Source organism: Tachysurus fulvidraco, chromosome 16 (genome assembly GCF_022655615.1).
Source record: "Tachysurus fulvidraco isolate hzauxx_2018 chromosome 16, HZAU_PFXX_2.0, whole genome shotgun sequence".
Taxonomy (NCBI): Eukaryota; Metazoa; Chordata; class Actinopteri; order Siluriformes; family Bagridae; genus Tachysurus; species Tachysurus fulvidraco.
The window spans coordinates 9,618,520-9,644,972 of NC_062533.1; the positions used below are offsets into that span (position 1 = coordinate 9,618,520).

Sequence of the window (26,453 nt, forward strand, 5' to 3'; positions counted from 1 at the left end):
AGTGGCTAGCTTTAACGGGTTACTGTCTGTAGAGTTTCACATGTTCTCTCTGTGTTTATATGGGTTTTTGTCAGGTTCTGCAGTTTCCTCCCATTGTAAAAACAAAACCTGCAGACAGGAGGACTGGCTATGCTAAATTGCTCGTTATGAATGTGAGTTTGAATGTTGTCTGGCGATGATCTGACATCCTCTTTATTCTGCTTGGCCTAAATGTTTCTTTTTTCTTTTTTTTCTTTTTTTTTGATATTCAATATATTCTAATCTTGACCTGTTTATGTAGTATTTAAAATTGAACATGAGCCAATGAGAATATAGCTTTTCATTTGTACAAAGGTGAACAGGGATTCCAAAAATAAGGGAAGAGACTTTCCAATAAGGCTCCACTGCATCTGTCATACATATTTGTTGTTCATCAGATAGGTATACTATCTCACTCTGACAGGGTCGAAAACAGGTCCACACTGTCCAGGTTTTGTGATTCCTCACTACTCTAGAGACAGTGTAAATAAGCAATCATCTCAGATTGTTGTTTTTTTTTGTCACTGTTGCCTCTGCTTTGCTCATTATGGATAAAACTTCACAATTTTCATTCTGAATTTTTATATTCCTCTAAAGCTGATTTGTGACAATGTCCACTGTTAAAAGCACTAGACAACTTAAATTTAATTGAACGAAAAAAACATAATTAACATTTGATGGTAAATCATAGTAGTAGCTTTGTTTGTACTTTTATAATTGGTCTATTTATGCACTAGACAAACCCATTGTATATTTTATTGTGTGTACTCAACAGATGGAAGAGATTAAATCTGGTGCATTCTATTACATTGTCAACAGAGACTATTTATTATAGTCGCTTTTATTCTGTAACCAGGCTTGAATGGAAAATTGGGATATGTTACATTCTATGCAAAGAAATGTCTATGATAAATCCATTAACCAGTGTTTGTGGTATATGCACCATATTGATTCTCATCTTCTTTTGTTTTTCCGCTGTTGTGCCTAAAGGCTAGAAAGCACAGATATCTTTGTATTACCTGACAGTAATGATTAATAATGGTGGTAATGTAGAAAGCCATAACATTAAAACCACTGACAGGTGAAGTAAATAACATTGATTATCTTGTTACAATGGCATCTGTCAAGTGAGCAGTCAGTTCTAAAAGTTAACATATTAGAAGCAGAAAAAATTAGCAAACATAAGGATCTGAGCAACTTGGATAGGTGACAAATAGTGCCTGTAGAAGTAGAAGACCTGATCATGAGATCATCTGCAAAAGAAAGTGGCCTAGTCTGATGAAACATGTTTCCTTTTAGATCATGTGAATAGCCGAGTGCACGTGCATGACTGAGGTGATGGCACCAGGATGTGACATAGGCAGAAGCCAATGTGATGGTCTGTTCTGATGGAAATCCTTCTGTCCTAGAAGTTTTCATGTGACTGTTATTTTGACATGTGGAACTGACCAACACATTATTGCAGACCAAATCGCACAATTTCATAGCAGTGCCATCCCTAATCTTAGTGGCTTCTTTCAGCAGGATAATGCTACCTGTCATGTTCCCTGCCAATGATTTCAGGAATAAGACAATGAATTCATGGTGTTATCTTGGCCAAAAACATTTCCTACTAAAACAGCACTGTTTCATGGAAAACTCATATCACACCTTACTAAATTTAAGGTTTTTGCTGGTAATGTTGCCCTCAGCACACCTTCGGAGCTCTTATGTAGTCCATACCTCAAAGGGTCAGAGCTTTTATAGCATCACAAGGGGATCTACACTATATTAGGTAGGTGAATTTAATGTTATAGCTGATCACTGCATTTGTTTATCCACCTAATAATTCACACAAATCTGTTTTAAGGCCTGTCAGGTCTGTGGGCGTGAATTTAGATTCTGACATTAAGTATTTCCTGTGAAATGTACTGCAACACAAATTTCCTATTGTCTGTGAAAGAGCTGCCAGCAACGGATGCCTTGTGTGCAGCAAATGGAAGCATGTTTTTGTGTCATGCGTGTGTGTGGAATTTACAATTTATCACTGGGAGGAGTCGTCTGCTGGGGTGTTTGTTTAGGTTTGGAGCGATTGTGAAAGGTGGTGGGGAGCAAATGTTCTACTTCTCATGCAGTCAGGCCTCCTGCCCAGAATGAGCATGAAAAACATGGGTGTTTTTTGCCTGTTCATTAAGCATTTCCCCTCAAGCCAAATCCTCCGCCTGCTTCATCATGTTTCTGAGCATATGCCACCGCAGTTTGTCAACATAATGAAATGGAAAAGTGGATTTAAGCCTAGCTGTTTGTTTGCCTTGATGCAGTAATAGTAGATATGCTTTTCTTATTTTGTCTCTTCATCATAGCTATATTATTTATTTACCAATGGTGAATATTTTATTTAGTAGAGTTCATGCATATCTAAATGAAAATGCATTGCATGTTTGTGCTCATGTGTATTTATGTCCGTGCACATGCATCTGTTGGTGGTGTGATAACAGCAGGTGATATGATTTTAGAACGCTCCAGACATGAAAAATCCTGTGTGTCTTTGCAGCAAGCAAAGCCTGCATTTCACATATAGTTATGCAGAAATATGTTGCCAAGGTAACAAAGTCATGAAGGGCTGCATGCAGATCCCCTTGAATTCCATGGAGTTGGGGAGAGAGTGGAAAAAATCATGCATGTGCCCATGATTGATTAATGCATTGATAAGTGGATGATTGTGTTTCATTTAGCTGTTGAACTGACTAAGGAGAGATGCTTTACTGAACATTTACTTTTGTGTGATTATTGGATTTATTCTAAGGCCAAGCATTCAGGAAAGACATAATGTATCATAAGCTTATTATCATCAGGTTAGAGGTAATTGTATGCTAAGGATCATGAATTCCAAATGTCAGGGTTAAATCATAAAACAGCTCATTTGGTTAGTGAGACAGTGTAGATTGAACCATAATTAAATCTTAGGTATAATTTCTGAAATTGCTCATAAAATTTTCATCAGTGATGCTAAAGACTAAACAATTTGCAATTAACTTGAAAGTTTTGTGTAAAAAGTAATATCAAAATGGCATTTAGGAGAAAGGAAGGAAATTGGACTGAGGTAGCATACCACAACATTGGTTTTAAGTTAATACAGAATATTAAAATGACCATTTTTGTGAATCAATTCATATTTTCCATAAGACACAGCAGCATTTGAACCGTTTTACCTGAGTTCTATGGCAGGCCGTGTTAGTCTAGTCTTGAGTGTTCTTTAGGCTTTACCATTTCAATTACTCGACTGTATTCTAGACAGCACTTTCCCAGAAGGAGTAATCACATTCAATATTAACAAGGATGTTCATTCAGAGCACATTTTCCTGCATTAATAATGCATATGCTTGAAATTGCCTCTGCATATATTATAATTCTGTTTATAATCCCACTCCATAGGAATGCAAAGTCCAGTCACTGGACACATGAAAACCAATTATTTTTTGCTCTCATTGTAGACATTTAATTGTTAAATCAATAATGCAAGAAAGACATAGTTGATGCTTTTTATGTGACAAAATATAATCACATCCTTTGTATGTTTGCAAAATTGATATGGAGAGATTCAGCTTGTATATACCCTACACTCTTAGAAAAATGTTACATCTAGGACTCTTGGACTCTGCGGTTGTCCCATTAATCATTCTATCAGTATGCAAAATCCTACAACAGAGCAGTTCCATTCTTTCAGATAAATGTTCCAAGAAATATTGTATTATACAACGGCCACTTGAAAAGGCACTTGCAGAAAAGTAATAAATAAATAAATAAATAAAGTGCAAACCCCATGAAACAATACAGACATGGTACCTGTATATCATTAAGTGTTGATTAGCTGATTTTATCGGCTTAACAGGAAATTACTACCATTTTTTGTTTGAAAGCTACAAGCCTTTATTCAGGAGTATCTTAAGTGGTTGACTCTTCTCCTATATGAGGGTAATTAAACTGAAACTCTCATTACCTTGGCCTTGGTATATCAGTGCTAAAGTGGCAATGCACCATATGGCCGGAGTAGTAATTACTGACCCTTTACGAACAGGATGAGCTCTGTTTATCTGCAGCTGACTGAATCATAGCCCAAGAGCTAAGGAGCTCCTTGTCGGATTTCAAGTGAGGCTCTTGCTCCTGATACTCATGTTTTATTTATGCGCCCTTATGGGACCGATTTGAGACTGTCACACAGCGTGCTAAAGTTTGCAGCATTTTAATACTGATAATGAGCAGAAGGAACAATGACCTGCCCTCCTCATGTGCATGAATTAATCAATCCTTAATTGACATCTTAGCTTCCAGCAGTAATGTTAATACCCTAATCTGTTCAACACCATATTCCATGGTTGAATTTATCCATCCATAGGCATCATTTACATTTATTCTTTTAAAATGATACCTGGCATTTATCTCTCCAGTCGCGCATCCAGCTAAGTGGAAAGACACAAATCTTTTTACTGCTGATGCAAATTATTGCCTATTTAAACCCATTTGTCCTTTAACAGTCAACTAAAGTGATGTTCTGTAATCGGTGCTATGGTGGATGCAGGCTCGTTGTCTGTGTGAAATTTAAGGGCTGCTTTTATAAGCATGAGAGCTTGTGGGAAAGGGAGGGGAGCAGAGTCTCCTGGGACTAGAATGGCCTCTTTCATAGCCTTCTTGCCATTCCTTTGAACAAACAGAAGACCTCAGAGAGCCTATGCTTGCGAGAGATCCCCTCTCCTACTCAGTGCTGCCGTGGGAGCTGAAGATTAACATTTCTAAAAATAATTACCGCACAACCTTCACTGCTGCAGGCTTATTCAGCCATGAAATATATTACCTCCACCTAGCCAGAAAGAACATGAGCTCATCTCTCCATATTGGAGATAACATCAGAATGAAATATATTGACAATGCGGCTTTCTGATCGCTTCATTGTTAGACTCCATGATGTATCTATACCTGTTTTCTAGTCTGCAACCTCAAAGCTTGCCAACGGTTGTTAACATAATCATGTAATTATATTACACTGCAAAAAATATCTTAGCAAATTTGGATATAATGGATAAAAGAAATGTTAGCTGATATATTTCCTTATCATCTTATTATAAATTGTACCAATTATAAGACCTTTAATTCTATTTCTAGACAGGCTTTATTATCTTATTCTGTAGGCACTTATTTTTGCCTTTTAATACATGAAATGAGCAAAAGAAGATCATTTTAATCTTGAAATGAGTAAAACATATCTAGGCTTAATAATCAAATATTGCTTGAATTTGCCCATTTTTTTTTTTTTTTTTTTTTTTTTGCAGTTTACAGACTGAAATGCAACATTTTCCCCCCACAACTAGGCTATTTTTGTGTGTTGTGCATATAAATTTAGCTTGGACAGTAAAACATAATCTGTGGTGCTGTGGCATGATTTAGGTGGATTTTAATTAAGAGTATTTTTGAATCCAAACTGCTCTCCACAATCAAATCTCTAATTTCCCAATCTAATTTTGATTTATTCCCAGCTCTTTTACCATGACCACACCCCCTGTAAAGTGGAAATTACTTGAAGGTTTGTTCACTGTGCAGTTAATAAAACAATGCTTTCTATACAGTGTACATTGCTGTAGCATTATACCGCGATTAAAACTGTCATATCGTATTGTCCTGTACGTTTGGATGGCTTTAGATCAAAGGGCAGGAACCATTACACTTATCTCAGTACACTGATAATGGAGCATAAACAGGAACAATATTGATTACAGGGTGATTTTTAGCAAATAAATATTTATATCCACTAAATGTGCTGCCTATTAGTTCTTACTAATGATCACATCTCAGGTTAGTTATATTGGCAAGCTTGTTTTAAATATCAGATGAAAACCAAGGGGCTTTTCACATTTTATTTTACACAACATAACATGTTTATACAGGATGTACTGTATGGATTACTCCATATAACAAAGTAATATACATGTCAACTGCATTATTTAGTATATGCAGAAAATGGTATTTTTTTTGTACTTAAAAAAAAAAAAAAGACATTGATCAGCCTGTTGCCTTTCCCCCTGCTATGTAAGAGTGTCATGTCCAAGACAAAAACCAGATACTTTTAAAAGATTTGAGTTTTTCATCTGACCTATAATAAATATAATAATAAAATGGTCTGTAAGTCTACCAAAAACCAGTGTGATAAGGTTGTAAAAAACCTAATTAAAGTGTGCTTTCTAGAACCCATTCTGACCTTGACAGTGAGTCTTTTCCATGGATTTTGGCTGAAACATCCAGCTGTGGAAGATCTCCACCACTCATGGACAGACTGCGTTTAGACCGAAGGCTGCCAGTCTGCTGTGGGAAACTCCCATAGCTGTTTTGCTTACAGGAGTCTACGTTTAAAGAGTGTCTGCGACTCACTCTCATACATCCCACTGGAACAGTCATGTAGCGTGAGGACTCTAGCTGTACCTTTTTGGACACTGGAATCACTGTGGTGGAATAGACCCGTATTTGGGCAGATTTTGGACGTGCCTTGGCTGAGTTGTTTTTGTTGGTGTTGTCAAGCTCCACACTGATTTGTGTGTCTGGTTTTTGAGGGCCTGTAGGTTTGTGTGAGGCAGCATGCATGGGACGCTGGGTGTTGGGGGAGGCAGGATGCCAGCTGTGACTGGCAGCAGAGGTAGTAACGGTGCAGTCAGGAAGGGCAGGTTTAGAGGGCAATGGCCCAGGTGTAGTTCCCAATGTGGGCACTGACTCCAGCTGTGGGGAAACTTTCCGACATGCATCCATCTCCACACCCAGGACCTGTTTAGACATAGACTTGATGATTCCACAAACCTGCAGCTGCTCACTCCTGGATTGAGAACAAACTTCTCCTAACTCTACTCCCTTGTCCTCTCCCTCCTGGTTGCACACTCGATAACGTACAATAAGGAAGATGATGAAAGACAAGACTGAGGCCACAATGACACCTCCAATGATGACAACAATGGTACCTCCAAGGAACTGTGATTGCATGAAGTGGCATCGGAGGTACTGGGGCTCTGTTGCAAAGTGAACACACCCCACCACACGGGTAGCCGTCAGCGTGGTCATAGCGTCATCGTAAATCGCAAGCACACAGAGGTCATACGATGTCCCAGCTGCCAAGTTGTTCACCAGGATGTTTTTACTGGTTGGGGGGATCATTCTGCAAGGACACATGGTTTAAAAGATCAGCAAAATTTAAATATAATTATTCTATTACTCTCTGTTAATTAGAACTCACTGGGCTCAACTGAAGTGCAAAATATTGGAAACAAATAATGGAAATATGAATTAAATGGCATGAGAGTTCCTTGCTGCTGATGTCATGCACTTGAATTTCCTTTGTGTTTAAAATATAGCTGTAGATTTATCCCACAGTCCTTTTTACTTACACAATAAAAAAGCCTGTGAATTCTCTGAACATTATTTAACTTGATAAGAATCATGGTTTATGTTTGGGGACTATTTCAAGTGGCATGCGAGTAATTCTACATTTCTACAATGCTTAAGTTTTATTCAACTCATGAAACAACAAAATTGTGTATGCAGGTTTCTACATATATCCTACACAGTCTGCTTCCAAAATGCCATTACACTAAAATTAACAACAAATTAAATATAACCGCTTGCACAATAATGCCTATTATATAAAAATGTCCAAAATGTATGCTCTTACCTGTAGACTAGCGAGTCATCATAGGTGCCATTGTACTGGATTTGGAACATACGAATCCCTGGTATATTCCGTTGTAAGTTAAATTTCACCAGAGCAGAGGAGGATGTAATTTCAGAAATCAGCACCCGTTTTTCCTGCCCAGCTTTGGTGCTGCTAATGGCAGTGCCACTATCTCCACCTGATTTGGTGGATGTAGCAATATCTGAGGATCCAGGGTCTGGCTCCTGTACTAAGCTTGTATCATTAGTAAAATGTGGCAGTTTGATAATAAATAGCTGAACAGTCTGCTGTGCTTCTCCTGAAGGATTGGATGCCACACATGTGAACGATCCAGAGTCTTTCACTGTGCTTATGAGGATATCTAGTGTCCCATCAGTGTGCACAACTGTTCGGGTTGAGTTAGACACTAGTCTACCATCAGGGGCAATCCAGTGAATAACAGGGTCTGGGTCACCCCGTGCTTTACAGCGCAAAGTAACATGTTGGCCTTCTAATGCCCGGGTCTCCTGGGAATGACGTGTGATGAGGGGAGGCTCACACAGGAACTCCTCTTCAGACACTGTCCAGAAGTAACGTCCAGAGAGGTGCTGTGGAGCAGCGCAAGTCTCCAGGTCATCCTCACGCCGTAGTCTCCTCAGCCATAGCAACTCACAGTTGCAGCGTAATGGGTTCCCCCCAAAGCTCAATGCAAATGATGATGGACCCAAAACACCTGATGTGGCCAAAACACCTGCACGCTGGAAGACTGGATCAGGTGGAAGCTTCTGAAGCTTGTTGGAAGTGACATCCAAACGTTTGAGTTTCATGAGGCCTGAAAATGTGCCCTCAGGTATATAGTCTATCATGTTGTGGTCCAGACTTAAGGTGTGCAGACTAATCATGTGCTGGATGGCCACCCATGGTGCACTTTCTAGATTATTGTAGGAAAGATCAAGCTCTTCGAGGGCCAGGAGGTCGTTAAAGGCTCCTATGTGAATATATGTGAGCTGGTTGTTGTTCAGAATGAGATGATGAAGCTTTGACATGCCGCTAAAGGTGTCATTTGTGATTCGTATCAGACGGTTACTGTCCAAGTGCAGGGCACGCAAATTCTCCAGATCATTGAAAGCGTGAGGTGTGATAGAGCCTATTGTGTTCCTGGAAAGTGTCAAGTCTACAAGCTTGGTCATGTTGGCAAAGTCCTTCCGTTTGACAGTTGTGATAAAATTGTCACCAAGTCTCAGTTCTACTGTGTGTCTGTCAATGTCTGGGGGAACAAAAAGCAGCCCCTTTTTGTCACATAAGGTGGCTAAGTTGGGAGGCAGCACTTGGCAAATACAACGTTTGGGACATATTTGGATCTTCTGGGCTTTTACTGCCATGATCATGACCATCAAATAAACAAAAATGGTCTCCATCTGGGTTCACTGTTGTAATACCACCCCTGTGAAGATGAACCAGAAATGTCTTAGTGAGTAATTCAAGTCTATGTAGTAAACAGGATAGAATAACAATACCTATAACTCTGAGGTATAAAAGATTTCAGGTCATGAATTGATGAAGAATGTTCCACAGCATGAAGAACTGCACAGAAATGGGCCTAGTACAGATCAGCTGAAACACCCAATGTTCACGGTTTTGGTATGATAATGCTTAGCCTTTCATCTTTGTATATAAAGGGATCAAAGACTCCTCTGGTCATCCAGTTACTCATTGAAATTAGGCTGATGTCTCCAAAGATCATTTGGAGACAAAGAGAAGGGATCAGCGCAGATGCCACATCAAGAGGGAGACATGGTTCTGTTCATATTGATTTTCCATAGTGCTTCACTTCTGCTCAAGTTTCTGTCTATACAAAAGTAAGGAGGAATAAAGTATATATTCAGTGACTCTTGACAGATATATAACCTTGACAAGGATATAACATTTAATACATCCTTAAATTATGAATGGTGGATTTATTAAGTGTTTTAAAGACTATTTATTGTAGAGCATACTGTATATAAAGTGCTTATTATTTTTAAGAGGTAAGTATTTCTATACTCTAGTTCCTTTGTGTAAAATATCCATTGTATCTTTAGTACATTTGATTTACTACTGTTGTGTGATTTTTTTAACCGTTTTGTGCTGTTTAAATCTAGATATCTAACTTTGACATTTACCATCAGGGGAATTGGGTCTTTAACTACATTCGCACAAGTGCCCAGGGTGCATTAACTGTCATCTGAAATACAACTGTCATCTATCATGGTTACAATCATGTGTGACTTATCAGATCAAAATTTAAATCACTACGTAAAATCAGCCACAAAAAAGAGCTATCTTGACACATAGACTAAGAAATCTTAAAGGCCTAAAATGTTACTGATAAGAAAAAAATGATTGTGCATGATGAAACAATCGACAACCCTGTCTTTTCAAATTTAGAAATGTTCTGCTTCTGAGCAAGCTAAATAGCTACTGTGTTACTGTGAATATATGTGACATTTTGCCACATTTGGTCACCTGTAATGCATATTATAGTTCATATGAATTGAGCTGTTCAATGAATACTATTTTATCATGTCAAATGCCCTTCACATCATGCCACTTTATTAACCAACTGCTGCTGGTACTGCAGGCCAACCAGCTGGCTGCTTTAGCTGGCAGAGCTTCTGTCTGCTTGCTGGGCTGAAGTGGAGCCGCTATTACCCCCCACTGAAACACTGCATCAACTTGCTCAGAGCAGAGTTTTTTCTTCTATCCCAGAGAAAAACATCAAATGTGAAAAGGAGAGCATAAACGCATCTTTAGAGTTTTTTGGGGTGCTTTTCATAACAGATGAATACTTTTGCACACTTTGCAGATTATCAGACGTTGTCAGATTGCAGACGGAACCTGATACATCCAAGCCCTGCTTTTACAAATGCTGATAAATTCAGGGCTATTATATCTTACTTTCTGGCCCTCCTTTTAGACAGCTTCTGCCCTGCACCATGTTGTTTGTGTATCAGGGTCATCTGGGATCAGGCTTTAGACTGCAGTAGTCAGATGTTTTGGATTATCAGGCTGTCAGTACTGGTTTCTGCTGGTTTCTTTATTATGTCATTACCTATAAACCAAAATATAGCTGGCAATTTGAAATGTATGAATATCTCTCTGTATTGACCTGCTATAGCCACTTCCATGCCGATACAACATAATTTAGAATGCAGTTTCCATGAGAAAATATTTCAAACCTACTGGACACTAGAGCTTTCAGTGACAGAAACATGTCTGCCCAGCTTCATGCTTAAAAGGCATTTTCATTACTTGTCTGGTCGCTCAGGCGGCGGACGGATACCGCTAATGGAGCAGTGGTGACTACTTGCACACTGTCACTAAAATCAGGTCAGTAAAATCTTCAGCTCATATATTTATCTCTCCTTATTTGTTTCCCTTCTTTTCTTTTCTTTTTTTTTTTTGCTAAACATGTGCAGTTAGATTCATTGTGATTCAGCCCATTTTCCAATTATGCACAGGTAATTCATCCATACACAATAAATTGGGATGACCCACATGCATATGACATCACCGTTATCAGGTATGTGTAATGCAACAATTAATGAGATATTACTGTTAATGTGGCCTATGTAAGTGGAGAGCTGAAGTGAAATTGAGCATAATATCTTGCACTCAGCTTTAAGAGTGAGCTTTAAAACACGTCTCTCTAACATCCATGGTCTCTCACACAACCTCTTATTCCACAGCCTTCAATATAGTTCCTTAGTTTATAAAACCACTGATGTTAATAAGGTAACAGTTTAGAAGTTTAATTTGATATAAATATATATATAAATTTAAGCTTTAATTAGTGCTTGTTATAGCATGGCAAAGTTAGAAGTGTTTTAGATACATAAATACATAAATCCCATCATTTTCTAAGGACCACATTAAAATAAATAAGCTTAGAGTGTTCAGAAAATGTGAAGCCTCAATAATAAAGTGATCAGTGCCATAGTGTATTGAGAAGGTAATAAGATGCTCAGTTTGCCATCCTAACACCAAGGTTAGGTTGGAAGCCATGCATAATTGGTTACCACATAGCCAATGCATTAACAATTATTTTACACGTCGATTATTGTCGGTCGGAAACGACTTTGCAATGCAATCCTAGATTTCTGGTGCGATTGCAGCTGATGTATAGAATTCTGTGACCTTGCAATGTACTATCTACACTACCAGGATACATTCTCCATAAGATCATATTTCAACAATCGACCATCTCTATCCAAAGAAAGACAAAATAAAGAACTTTAATTTACGTTTGCATTTGAGCAAAATGGCAGCAGCGTGTAAAAGAAAAGCATCAGGGTGTAAACGCCTTGTACAAGAATATTACCTTGTGTAGATTTGAGCCTTGCTTCGTGCGGCACACCGCCCCTGTTCCCAACAAATCCCGCTTATTCCCGTTACAGCATGATCGCCCAGTTCCTCTGAGCACGGCTTCTTTAGCTCTGACCGTAATAAGCGAACGAGGGATTACTAAATAAAACAATGCAAATGAGATCCCATCTCTGCGGGAGTAACAGACGTCCAGCTCCAAGCAGCCTCTGTGAAATCCTCACATGCGGATGTCTCTCTGTCTCTCTGTGCGTGTCCGCATTACGGCTTTACGTACTGGAAATGTCTCAGTGGCCGCCGATAGCAAACACACAGCGCGACTGGTCTTGAACTGGGATCGCATCTCAGCAGGCCAGGGCAGATGTTTTTTAGCATCTCTTGGCTCACCCGCCCCAAATATGGCCTCCGGTGGTGTCAGTCTGGAGCGGCGGAGCAGGTGTCACATCCGCGCTCTTCTCCGCGCGCCGCCGCTCTCTGACATGATGACAGCGCAACGCAAGCCGCAGCTGGACGTGCGTGGCTTCAGATTAGAGATCACTGAAAAACCCCGTTCCGAAGATGATCTTAATTGTTGCTGGCTGCAATTCATCTAATCCACAGTATTACTTTGCAGGTTTACAGAAGGGCATGTCATCACTCTCGCTTCCTCTATAGGTTTTAACACTAATGGGACCACTTAAGCATATTAGCTCAGCTGAATCAACAGATAAATGTCACTATCAAGGCTTCAATCTACGTATTAGACTTGTTAATAACATAAACATTAATGAGTAATAATTCTGTAAGTTTTAATATTATATTTGGTTTAAAACTGTTATATTCCAGACCAAAAAAAGAGAGAGAAAAATAATTGTTATTAATGTAACTTCTTTTAAGGGTGTTAAGTGATCATAAATAAAATTGCTTAAATAAAAACATGCAGCAATAAGCATTAGATAAACCAATTCCAATGGTCACCAGAACCAAGCTGTCCCTCATCCAGTTTTTGTTGCCAAATTGTGCAAGCATATGTACACTATTGTTGAGTTTTAATACAATTTGTGTCCTGTGTTCATGTGCAAGGTCTGTGTTGTGTGTAATATAATGCATTCTCATGCTACAAAATATGTCTGATCCAATCCAAGATGTGGTAGCTCAGCAGTTAAGGTGTTGGACTACTGATCAGAAGGTCATGGATTTGAATCCCAGGTCCACCAAGTTGCCACTGCTGGGCCCCTGAACAAAGCCCTTATCCCTCAATTACTCAGTTGTATAAATCGAAATAAAAATGTAAGTCACTCTGGATAAGGGTGTCTGCTAAATGCCAGAAATGTACATGTAAATCTGATGCCAGTGGAATGTTTCAGATCAGTATTAGCTCTTATACCAACACTCATTTTCAGAGTGGTGCATTGCTAGGAATCTATACATTTCTTGCTTAATTTTGAATTATTTCTAAAGCTACAGTACATATTTGGGTCTCATAAAATAATGAAAAAGGATGTCACTAAGTAAGTCTAAGCATACTACAGGCCTAATTAAACCTTACATAACTTTCAATTCCCCATCACTGTAAAACACATAAGGCAAAGAATGCTTAAATTATGAAGGCAAAGCCCAGTATGCCATAGTCTATTTCCCACAATCACACACCAGGGATAGATCAAATTGTGAACAACAATAGAAGTAATGAAGCTCCTCAGGCAAATCTGTAAAGCTAATTATAATTAAAAGAAAAGCTTTAATGTCTTTTTATTATTTGTTTTTACTGAGATTCATCAGCTGCTTTACTGTAACCTTGCTGTTTACTTATTTGTTTGAGGAACTGAGCATAGGTAAGATTATCAGCTCTTTCTCCAGTCCTGCTTCTGACTTGTAAAAACATGGCCATATCATCTCTTGGTGGGTCTGCAATACTGCGATTCCACAATGGCTCTGAGATGCCTAACAGCTCACGGACACATGCTGAGATTGCCTGCAAAAGAACAAAAAGAGTGAGAGATTGATCTCCATTATGAAATGCTTTACAATATTATAGGGCTTCTACAGACTTTTAAAGTATTCTCTCCTATAGCTGGTGTGTCTCCATTCAACTCTGAGCAAAATATACCATACTCAAGGATATCCTGAAACTGGTGTAATTATTATAATTACTTATATAATAGTTAGAACATGTCTGACGATGTGAAGTTTGATTTTGACTTCTAAACTTGCATCAGTGATCTTAAAGGTCTGCATATCCAAAAGTCAGCCAACTCAGCATGTTTTAGTGCAATGTTACTAATGACACAAGTGCACTTTCGCTTTGCTAGAGCAGACCATGTCCTCAATTGACTGTCAAATGGAGTAAGTGGGGAAAAAAACTGTAAAATAAGTGATTCTGTAAAACAGGAGAGCTGTAAGAACTTGGCTGATTCTGGACAGCTTCTGATTTGCACTAGATACTCAGGCATCCCCTGGGTAGAAGTTGATGAACACTAGAAAGACAGGGAGCTGGTAGGTGCAGATATTTCCTCATAAGTACAGAAACTGACAGATGGGAATTTATAGAAAGTTATCTAGGAAGAAGGTGATGCTTTACGTGTGGTCTTTTTCCTGAACACCTCTTATTTCAAAACTTCATTTCTAAATAACATCACTTACAACCTGGAGAAACAAAATGTGGAACTTCCTTTATCTATGTAGAATCCTAAAAGCAAAGTTTTTCTGGCTATACAAAAATTGCATGAGGCAGATTATGCATTCTTACCTTCATGTGTTCAAAGTCAGTGATTCCTAATCGTGGCAAATAATTGCAGTTTACATAAATCAGCTTTTTTCCTGTGATAAAATTCTCAGTAAAGCATGCCTGTGAGCAGATTAATACACAAATATACCACAAAATAAAAACATGGTTTTATATAGGGTATTGCTTTAATTAATCATAGCAAATGAAAGTAAATTTTTCAAAGCAATAATAAAAACATTTGTGTGCTCAACTATGGCCCACTTTACGTCTGAATTTATGTTTGATATATCATTGTTTTACACAGTTTTACATTGGTAAGAGAAGAGCACACACTGCTGATGTTAAACATGTTAAAGATGAACTTCTTGATAAAATATGTTTGATATTCTTTCAGAGAGGACTAAATCTGGGTCTCTCTGCTCAGAACATCCCCATTTCATTTTCAGGAGCAAGACTAAAGCCAAAGACTAGTCTGTATCATCATCCTAAGACTTACACATCTGTGGTTAAGACTTTTATAACACATCAGCAGTTATTTGCTCTGTTTTACCTTATACTGTGGATATCCGATGGATTCTATCCACTTTGCCACGTCTTGGCAGCTCCACTGAAGGAACGCCATTTTTTCCGTTTGTCTTGTTGCCATGGCAACACTTTATCCAATCAAAAGTGGTTTCAATATGAGTGAATTTGCATACTGTGGGGAGAGAGAGAGAGACACACACACACACACACACACAGAGAGAGAGAGAGAGAGAGAGAGAGAGAGAGAGAGAGAGAGAGAGAGAGAGAGAGAGAGAGAGAATAATAATAATAATAATAATAATAATAATAATAATAATAATAATAAATTGGTGTATGAATAAAAAAATGCAAAAATAATAGACTGTGCACGTTTTAATAGAGTATTGTGTTGATAAGCGGCATTTACAACCTAGCTGCCTCCTACACTGTGCAGCACTTAATTTAATTTAGCTGTGTCGTGGCTTCATGTTGCTGGTGTTTAATTGCGTTCATGCATCACAAGTCTGCCATCCTCTAGTCCGATTCATCAAGCCTACATCAGCCAGCTCAGTCTGACTCTCAGTGCAGCATTTTATGAATCTAGAGAGTTATGTATTCTGAAATAACATGTAAGACAATATCCATAATGATGATGATGATTATTTTCTTCACTATTTGTATCTATGCTTTGTTCTCCAGATGTTCTATAAAATTGTGTAGTATTTTTTTTTGTAAATAATAACACCCATTTAATTTTAAACCAATTAAAACATGAATCACGTTACGTGAATATAATCAAACTGTATATGGGACTAACTTTGAAAATAAAAACAAAATATACAGCATATTTCCATATTGTGTTCAATATATGATATTGTGTGTTTTTTTTTTTAGACAAGAAACCAGAACAATTGATACTGTTAACATGTGCATAATTGTATAAGCCTGCATGCATAAAGATATAATATTCCTATAAAGATATAACATTCCTGTTCATGTTCTGGGTTCTCCTGCCATTTTACATTTTGCACTAATTTCTGTAGCAAAAACAAATAAGGTTTTTAAATATCACATGAGTTATAAGTAATACTTCCAACATTGCTGCTTAATTAATATTACTTACCTGTGTATAGTCACTAATGATGTTATTTTTATGTTGCTATTTGGTCACCTTCTGGGTTTTGCATATAGAGCATCACATCACATGGTGGATCTCTCATACATCTTGTTACTATGCCAACCATGGAATCCTTATAGATCCATTTACAGATAGAATGTTTGTATTCTGTGTTATTGTATCTGTGTGCAATTTAGATAATTATATGAAAATACTATTTTTCTAAACAGCTGTTTATATCAGGAAAAAAAGGAGTTCATTTCTTCTAGTCCATATACACATGAATTATTCATATTCATGCACCCGAGGGTACTAGTTTTGCAGGTTTTGTACAAGCCATTTGGTGTATACATATTTTATTTTGATTAATCTATTTAATTAATTTCATGACTGAAATGACTAAGCAATTACTAAACATCTAAGTGTGAAATTAGCTGTTAGACAAATTGCCGCTTCTATAAAGGACCATATTTGCTTAATCATTATATAGTGCTGTGTTAGTGTAATGTGCATATTATCAACATGTTATGTTTATGCATAGATAGCCACTTATCTGTATAGGGACGGGTCTCCCTTTTGCTTCAGGAACAGCCTGAATCATAAAGGTGTTTGATGATTGTATTCTATTAACTGGTAAGATTAATAGAATACAATCATCAAACACCTTGATGAACAGCACAGCACAGTCATTTTAGCACAGACTAATACTGATGAATAATTTCACTTTGTGAAATATGTTATTATTTTTGGTATTAACCTATAATTTAATGTGATAGTGAGATTAAAAGTCTCATGGACCCTCTGCATTTTCTCACCCAACATGCAAACCATTACCAGCTCAAGGAATGTGGCAGTGGGCTTTAAGTGGTTAATGCTTTGAGCTAGTGAGTGGATTCAGGAATCACGTTATGTTTCATTTATACAGCTAGACAGCCAGCCTAGTCATTTAATAGCACAGCACAAATAATATTAAGACCATACAACAAGGTGGCATGGTAGCACAGCAAGTAGTGTATTTCCACCTCACAGCTCAAGGGTTACCCTCCTTTCAATAACATGCTAGTAGGTTGGCTGGCTATGCTAAATTGACATTAAGTGTGAATGAGTGTGGGAAAATATGTGTGCTGTGCCCTGGGATGATCTTGTGACCCACCCAGGGTGTGTTTATTGCCTCCACTTATCCAGTATACCTAGGACATAGATCTAACATTACGCTGAACAGAATAAATGAATGTCAATACACCATTACAACAAATAAGAGATGGCCTCATTAAAGGCCAGAGAGAGAGAGAGAGAGAGAGAGAGAGAGAGAGAGAGAGAGAGAGAGAGAGAGACACACACACACACACACAGACAGAGAGAGAGAGAGAGAGAGAGAGAGAGAGAGAGAGAGAGAGAGAGAGAGAGAGAGCACATCATTTCCAAGAATTCCAATCGCGTCGCCATTTTTTATGTTCCAGACTTGCTCGTTGTTTTTAAATAGTTATATTAAATAGCTTTACTTACTCAAGTAACAAAATAATATATATTAGTAGTGGACATGTATTTAAAAAATGATACGACTTCTACTTCTACTACTATGAAGTGATTCACGTAGCTATGAGATTGTGTTGAATAAGTGGGCGGGGTCACGCCACTTAACGCGCTCAGCTGTATCTGTCAATCAAAGCTCCAAGAGAGTCGAGTTTAACCGACAGTGTCTGAGTCGCTAAAATTATCCAACGACTACAAGGAGTGAACTAGATTTTTACTTTCGAGATTTTAGCCCGCAGTGTAGTATAGTAGAAAGTGCGATTTGTAATAATTTCTAGCTATCTAGCCATGTCACAGTAGTGTTTGCTAACGTTTATAGTAAATAAATTAAAAACAACTGGCTAGCTAGCTAACAAGCTAACTCGCTAATCAACACAGAGACTCGTCATGTGTTGGTCAGCATAATGACACGTAACAACAAATAATAATACTCGACTTAAACTCTAGGAGAAAGGTCAATGTTTGTTTGGTTTATTTAGAACATAAACCGAAACAATGCTGCATGAGACAGGGGACGTGAGACGCCACGCCAGGGACATCACCAGGGTTAAATACCACTTAATACATCGCTGTTCTGCCCAAAATGAGGATTACACACCGGTAAGTGCACATAAAACACTGTGGAGTCTTTAATTACCCGCATTTCTTTAGGCACTTATTCAGGTGTATCTCACCTCATCATGCACGATGACCTGTCCAATAAGCGTTCAGCAACTAACAAGTAATCCATTCTGAAATCTCTCTGTCTCTGTGTCTCTCTGTATCTGTCTCTCTGTAGCTCTGCCTGTCTCTCTCTCTCTCTGTGTCTCTCACTTTGTATCTCTCTCTGTGTCTCTTTCTGTGTCTCTCTCTCTGTATCTCTCTCTGTCTGTGTGTGTATGTATCTCTCTCTCTCTCTCTCTCTCTCTCTCTCTCTCTCTCTCTCTCTCTCTCTGTGTGTGTCTCTGTTTCTCTGTCTCCCCCTTTGTTTCTCTCATATTTTAAATTAAAAGGAAATTTTATGTTGTTGACGGATATGATGTTTAAACTGATTTTAGTTTATATATTTTTATTTGGTTTTAATCATTATACTCTTTGATGGCACACAACCTTAATAATCCTTAAACAAGTTATTTATCCACAAGTGGAATATGAGTTAAAATGAGTGGAAGGTTAAGGAATAAAATGAAAGATATAATTCCCTGTTAATTGGGTCTGATGAGGGTTTATTTTTTTCAACATTTTAAAAGGTGATAAAGGAAGTTGATGTGTCAGTGTTTATGATTCACTTTATCTGTTTATTCCACATCAGATCTGTTCCCCTTATGAAAAACCCACAGCATACTTTGAAACTGCTTTGAATAAAAACCAACAGACACAGTTTTTTCCATTTCAGTAGATAAATGCGCATCCTTAGACTGAATCATACATTAATAACTAATACGGATTTATAGGCAAGAAACACCATACTCCATTAATAAATAATGATTGATCTGTTGGCTTGCTTGTTAAAGATCATGTCTCGAGCGGGTTAAATAAATAATAGAATTACTATATTTAATACTGTACCTGTAGTGTTTTGCCGTTGTCTTGAATTGCAGTGTAAAGTCATATTTAATGCTCATTCTTTTGTCCGCTTCAATATAACTGATTTTTGTTGGTATATGTATTTGTACGTATTTTACTTATCATTGTACTGCATGTGAAATTTGTGTGTGGTGGTATATATTTGCCCTAAATTTTCACTTTAACAACATTGCAAGACACTTTACAGTGTTTTGTCTAATATAATTAGCCTGTGTTATAATTTGCTTATTCACCTTGGTAGATGTTTGTACACTGATTTCTGCTTTAGCATAAAAATCTGATGAAACTTTTTTTTTTCCTTGTATGTTTCAGATTTGTTAAAGTTGTAAGAGCTGTAAATTATGAATGAACTGACATCTGAAAGCTGTTTGTCAGACTTCTAGCCTAAATTTAAGTTCCCATGTGAACTGTCTTACCCATTTGCATGATGTAGGAAGCTAGTTTGCTACAGTAAAAGTGTGAGGTTGTTTCTGTGTCTGACTATAGAACTGTATGAAATTTGTATTTGTCTATCCATCTGAAAAGTCCGGCCTCGCTCTTACCGACTGACTTTTGTGGGTGTGGCTTTGTCTTGTTTTATAAGCAGCACCAGAATCTGTGAGCTTAACTTCTTTTTTGTTGCTTTCTAAAAGCTTCCCTAGAGAGAGAGTTTGCTGAAGGATTTCTGCGAGAGCATGGCTCATGTGCTGCATTTGCTCCTTTTATGGCTCTTCGTGAGCAGGTCAGAACCCCAGGGTTATGTGGGCAGTGGATTGGATCTTGGGGCAAACATTGAAAAGATTTTACCCTCCATTACTCACCGTGCCAATGGCAGCCGAAGTTTCTATGGAATCATGTTTGACGCTGGGAGCACTGGGACACGGATCCACATCTACACCTTCATTCAGAATGACCCAAGTGAGGGGTTTAACACTTTCCCATCACTATTAGCTGAACTGAACATAGCTGACATTTGTAAATGTCTCATGTTTTTTGTGCATGTCAATTTTATGGATAACTTTTGTATTCTTCGGTTTGTTTTCTAGACGGTCTCCCTATTTTGTATAATGAGATGTTCCAGTCTGTGAAGCCTGGTTTATCTGCCTATGCTGACATGCCAGAAAAAGTAAGTAAAGCCTCCTTAAGTCAGGTTAGTAAAGTGAAATTTTCAGGCTATTAAACCAAAATGCATTCCTTTTGCACATATCTTAAGCACAAGTAATGTAAAGAAGGAACAAATGGCCGCAAGCCCTTTTAGTAAAATAGCAGGATTTGAAGTGTTATTCTGGTTATTCCACAGCTTTCTTCAAAGTTTACAATAATTCATTTATCAGTGAACAAAACATTCCAGAGCATTTTAACAGTTTCCAATTAGATTTAATGTTGAACATCCATGAAACAAGTTAATTCCTCCTCTTACCGGTTATAGCTGCGATAACAAGCCTCTGTTTATTATTAGTCCTGGATTATTGTGGAGCCTCTGCCATATACTACCCTGTGTATGAGCTGTTCCTATAGAAACAATAGCGTCTTACAAGCACATTGAAGGTAACTGTGTTCATGTTACAGCCAGTATCATGTTACAGCCAGTAACTCGCTGTTATGTGAAAAGAATCCAGACTGAACTGATCAGATTTAAGCATTCAGCTGCACTGTGGTATAAAACACTGTAAAGTCTTGATCCCCGCAAAGTAAGAGGAAAAATTGCATTTAAAAATGTAATTACAATTGTACTGAAAAACACTCACACTGCTTGTCTAAAGCAGCAGCTACATATTGATTCACTTTGCATTTAATTTATCCAGTAATAAATAAAATGACCAAAATAATAAACATGCCCATGAAAAAACTGCTGGCTTTATTTTTAGTCTATAGCTGTTTTTGGTGTGACATATTTGTAAGCGGTGCAGAAAGCCTAGAGAGGTTTACGTAAAATGTGTTGCTTACAGCAGCACCGATAAAATGGGTTTTAGGCAGAAGAACCTTGTTTTGCTCATAAACCAAAGTTTGTCAAGATTCACTTACACTGATATTCAAATGATATTCCAAGACCACCACCACACATTTCAAGCCAGCTAGAGGATTGTTGATGTGCTCTTTATTTCATATAGCAAAATTGCGTGGTCTGATTTATTCTGGTCTTCTTGAATTGTATAGTTTTTTTTTTTAATTATTTGTACTGTGGTTTCTGGCTCTTTTAAAGTTTTCTGCACTTTTAAAAGATTCATTTACAGCAAAGTTTTTTTTTCACCGTAAGTAACAAAAAATACAGTATATACAATTTATAAAAATAGAAAACTTTTACTGTTATAGGCAATTGTTACTGAGAACAAATACATTTAAGACAACCATTAGACAATATACAAAACAGATTTTTTTGTGTGTGTGTTATGCAACATATAATCATTTTATTAGCCTGGTTTAAGTATTAGTGAGTTACAAGGCCTCAGTCTCATAACTGATAGATTAGTAATGTGTGAGTGTGTTTTTGCCAGTCTATAAGTGTTAGTACAGTTTATTTCAGTTTTAAGGATGTTGGCAGATGTGACTCACTCTTAGATTAATTTTTATGAGCAAAGGACATCATGCATATGAGTCCTAGAGAATGACTGGAAAATCATTCCTTATAGAGGGGAAAATCCTGTTATATTTTAAAATATGACTGTTAAAAATAATGTACTAGTCTGGTGCATGAGTGCCTGTACGTGTGTAGGCCGGGGACTCAGTGCGGCAATTGCTGGAGGTTGCCAAGAGCACCGTGCCTCATGTGGAGTGGAAACAAACCCCGGTGATGCTGAAGGCTACAGCAGGCTTGAGGATGCTACCACCTGCCAAAGCTCATGCACTCCTGCAGGAGGTAAATTAAGAGCCCTTTATTGTAGATACTGGTTATTGCACCTAGCAGTTCTAGCAGTTCTTTTGACTTTGGTTAAAACCGGACTGAGTTTTGTTTTGCGTTTATCTTGCACTGCATGTTCTTCATCAGGTTCAAGATGTGTTTGATGATTCTCCATTCTATGTGCCTGCTGATAGTGTAAGCATATTAAGTGGAACAAGTGAAGGTATGTTGACTTGTTGGCCCAAACAGATTAGCCTGTCTTTAGCCTTTAAATGTGTGTTGAAGATGACTGATAAAAGATTTGTCAGCAAAACACACTTGTGCAAAGGTACCATCCAATTAAATTGTAAAAACAGGCTTTACTCATGGATGAATCCTAAACATCACCAGTGATGTCACAGAATTGTCTCAGTTGTATGAACCACAGATTATCTGAATTGTGGTGTAGTGTTGATTAGCAGTTTCACAATAACTATTAGTGGCCAGTTGAAAACATGTTTCTCACACATGAATAAATATACAGATGACATTTAGTGTGACTTAATGTATAAGGTAAATCTGGTAAACATCCTGTTTTCTTTACCATAAAAGCCTAGAAATATAATAATGGACACATTATAATAATGGTCTTTAATGATTACATAAATGAACATGAACTATGCATCCTCTTTCTTTACAGGTGTTTTGGCCTGGGTGACTGTAAACTTTTTGACAGGTAACTTTTTTTTTTGTATAGACTTACACTGGTACTACTCTGTTCATTCAAAGCATTTATAATTTACAAAAAAAAAAGAGTATTTAAGTTTTGAATGTTAATAATGTGTTAGAATACTGCCCTGCTTTAGTGGGATAAGCTCCTGACCAGGATAAAGCTTCTACTGAATCAGAATGAGAGTAAATTATTGAATCGTATTTATAATTAATGATTTTTTTTCTAAACTCTAAAATGAAATGAATGAACTTTTGAATTTCAGATTGGTCAAATCAAAACAAATACAAATGTAGTTTGAAGTAATATATTAAAACAAATGCTATTTCAATGAATTTAGTGGTGTTAAATGATGTTTAGCATTCAAAGCTTTGTCTTTGTTTTTACTTGCAAAACATTATGCCCCACTTATCAACTCTACTTTTAGGTCAACTTTACCCCATCTCAAAAAAGTCAGTAGGGATATTGGATTTGGGTGGAGGATCAACGCAAATCACCTTTCTTCCAAGAGTGAGTGTGTGTAAAGATATGATCATTACACAATACTTAAGGCAACACTTTCAGACCACCAATTTGATTAGCCTAATGGCGTTCTATGAGTGCTTATATTAACTATAACCGCACTGTATCACTGTTCATCTGTGTTTGACACACAAAAGTCCACGTTCTGTGCTATAGGCTATATGTCAGCATTATCAGAAGATATGGCGAATCTCTTTCCACTAGCAGAAGTGTTTTCTGTCCATTATTTGTGTCTTAAATGTCAGTTACTGCGGTTCTATCAGCTGCGATTAGCAAGGCCACGGTCATGCCTATATTCAGTATAACAGCAATCTTGTTCATGCAGAATTGTTTAAATGTACATGTACTCCTCTGAGTAAACATTACTCATTTTGATTTACAGAAAACAACTGAGAGATTTCCTGCTGATTACACAGCAAGATTCAGTATGTTTAACACAACCTATAAATTGTACACTCACAGGTAACTGCATTAAAAACATCTTGGAAATGTTGTACAACATGAAAATTTGGTTTTAAGTTGTTTCTCACTCCCATTTGTAGTTATTCAGGGAATGGAATAAAGGCTGCCCAGCTTGCTGCTATTGGTGCTTTGGGCTCAAAAGGTACAGCAGTGAAGTAGTTTTATTTTTTCTCAGTGTCCTATTGGTTTTCATACCAATAAATTAGACCATATCAGGCATTCAGCATTGACCATTGGGTACCATTTGCATTTTTGTAATTTTGTTCCAGATCCAGAAGGGAAGGTTTATCAGAGCTCCTGCTTGCCTAAGAATTACAAAGGGAAAATTAGCTTCGGAGGGTTAATATACAAAGTCAGCGGAAAACCAGGAGGTAAAAAACATTCATAACACTTCTCCTAAATAAATAAATAAATAAATAAATGTAGTCCCTGATAATCTGTTTAATGAAATGCAAGATGCATCGCACTACTTTTCACTCTCCAGGTTCTACTGGATATAAGAGCTGTTACAAAGAAATGCTGAAGGTTGTGAAAGGTGTAATTCAGGAGCCAGATGATATGGAAGACAGCTGGATTTATGCCTTCTCTTATTATTTTGACCATGCTGTTGAGGCTGGCCTTGTTGGTGAGAAAAAGCTAGTAACACTTTCTTTACAAAAGTGCAATTATAGGGCACTTCAAGTAAGTGGAGCAGTGATCGCTCGGGTAAAAGGGGCAACTGCAATTAAGGTGAATAGGGCATGTCACATAAATAAGCAAGTGGTGACTGAGGACAAGGGGGCAGTGGTAGTTCAGATGAATAGGGTAAGCACAGTCATGAGTTTATATCGCTGTAAGAGAGCCAATACTGCGGGCATAAGAGAGCTTTTTACAGTTGCCTGAACAGTCAGATACAAAATCTGCCAGGGGAAGGAATTTAAAACAATGGCAATAAAGCCTAATTAATTAACAGCAAAATACTTAATACTATTCACTGCTAATTTATAGAATTGACTGTTGAATGTAATACATGATCAGTTGTATGTCTATAATTATATGCAGTTTAAGTCCATTTAGCGTTTAATCTGGCCCCAACAACTCAATTGAAATGCATTCACTCATCTGTTCCAGACGAAGCCCGAGGTGGTGCTGTGCAGGTCCGGGACTTCAAGAAAAGAGCTAAGGAGGGTGAGGGATTAGGATCTTCCTTCACACACATTTTGTAGCTATTGGGGATTTCAAAATGGTTTTACATGAAAGAGCTAATTAATGAGGGAATTGCTAAATAGTGTAGTAACTAATGAAGACTGAAATACAAACGAGCGAGGAAGTAGGACACCAAAACAAATCCCCACATCAATGGTGTTTGATATTATGTAGTTGAGTGAATACAAATGATCTCTACAGTAAACACATGATAATCTTAGAGCAAAGAAATGATCTCAAAAAGTTAATTAGTAGTAAAGTAGCTGTAGTTTTGCAGTACCAAAACTGTCTGGCTAGTCATTACTGACCGACGTTATTATTACCTCGAGGCATTGCTTGGGTTATATATGACTTTGTTTGTTTTATAGTGTGCAACAAAATGTCCATGTATAATCCTGACTATCCCTTCCTGTGTATGGATCTTACATACATAACCTGTCTTCTGAGGTCTGGATATGGCTTTGAGGAGAAAACAGTCCTGGAGGTAATGTGTTGGCATCAACATTTCAGAGAAAAGTCTACATTTACTCATTCACTATAGCCAGAAAGGACTGGGTTTTAATTTTATTAAGAAAGATCAGTGAAAGTTAAATAAATTGCTTTCCCTGGTGTTTGTTGCTATATCAATAAAATCTAAAATGGCAATATAGCTGAAATTTAAGAGACTTTGAAAGATATCTTAAATCTTGCCTCTGGTCATTTAAGATATAAATAGACTTTTTCAGGTTTAAAGTAAGGCAGCTAAAATAGTTCAAACACAGTTTGTCACAATCATCATGTTCATTTCATAAAGACTCATCATTTGTAACTTCTTTTTGTTTATAGTTGACCAAGAAGCTGCACAATGTGGAGGCCAGCTGGGCTTTGGGAGCCACTCTGGGTTACTTTGAACACTTTAGCATTGTCTAAGAAAAAGCCAAGTATCATCTCCTCTTTCATCACTTTATCATCTCTAGTAGTGAAGTCACTTATGCCTTAAACTCATTTTTGTTTGTTGTCTCTTACAATAAAGATTTTATGCGAGTTGACATTTGCCTTTTTTCACCTAAAAAATTGTGCATGAGATGGTATTTTGGGGATTCAGAGATATGCCTGGTTTAAAAATTACCCATGTTTTCTTTTGGAAGCAGTTTAAGTAAAAACAAAAACCCTAAAACTAAGACTAAAGTGTTTATCTGAAAAGCTATTATGTGCCTTGCTAGTGGGGGGAAATTGTACTCTTTTATAGGCTGCAATGAAATGCTGCATTTTATGAATTTAATTTAGGCATCTAATAGAAATGTTGTA

At 37.4% G+C, this 26,453-nt stretch overlaps 2 protein-coding genes across 5 annotated transcripts; one reads left to right on the top strand and one right to left on the bottom strand.

The window, feature by feature from the left end:
* Positions 1-5,640: 5,640 nt before the first annotated feature.
* lrfn5b (leucine rich repeat and fibronectin type III domain containing 5b) lies at positions 5,641-18,764 on the bottom strand. 4 transcript variants are annotated; one of them, XM_027149479.2, is made up of 7 exons: positions 18,579-18,764; positions 17,525-17,585; positions 15,301-15,447; positions 14,772-14,870; positions 12,042-13,997; positions 7,703-9,125; positions 5,641-7,189 (listed from the first exon to the last, which is right to left on the bottom strand). In XM_027149479.2, exons 6-7 carry the CDS (start codon positions 9,097-9,099, stop codon positions 6,217-6,219), a joined length of 2,370 nt encoding a protein of 789 aa, XP_027005280.2. In that variant the 5' UTR covers positions 9,100-9,125; positions 12,042-13,997; positions 14,772-14,870; positions 15,301-15,447; positions 17,525-17,585; positions 18,579-18,764; the 3' UTR covers positions 5,641-6,216. The 4 variants fall into 4 exon arrangements, with proteins under 4 accessions (XP_027005280.2, XP_027005278.2, XP_027005281.2 ...); XM_027149477.2 differs by lacking the exons at positions 17,525-17,585; positions 18,579-18,764 and adding exons at positions 15,685-15,871; positions 16,378-17,490; XM_027149480.2 differs by lacking the exon at positions 17,525-17,585.
* On the top strand, positions 18,003-26,189 carry entpd5b (ectonucleoside triphosphate diphosphohydrolase 5b). The gene is made up of 14 exons (XM_027149452.2): positions 18,003-18,504; positions 20,103-20,367; positions 20,496-20,575; positions 22,163-22,306; positions 22,436-22,511; positions 22,968-23,003; positions 23,425-23,507; positions 23,902-23,981; positions 24,062-24,123; positions 24,251-24,352; positions 24,466-24,606; positions 25,092-25,148; positions 25,535-25,650; positions 25,992-26,189. The coding sequence occupies exons 2-14, from the start codon at positions 20,145-20,147 to the stop codon at positions 26,073-26,075; spliced, it is 1,284 nt and encodes a 427-aa protein (XP_027005253.1). The 5' UTR covers positions 18,003-18,504; positions 20,103-20,144; the 3' UTR covers positions 26,076-26,189.
* Positions 26,190-26,453: the final 264 nt, after the last annotated feature.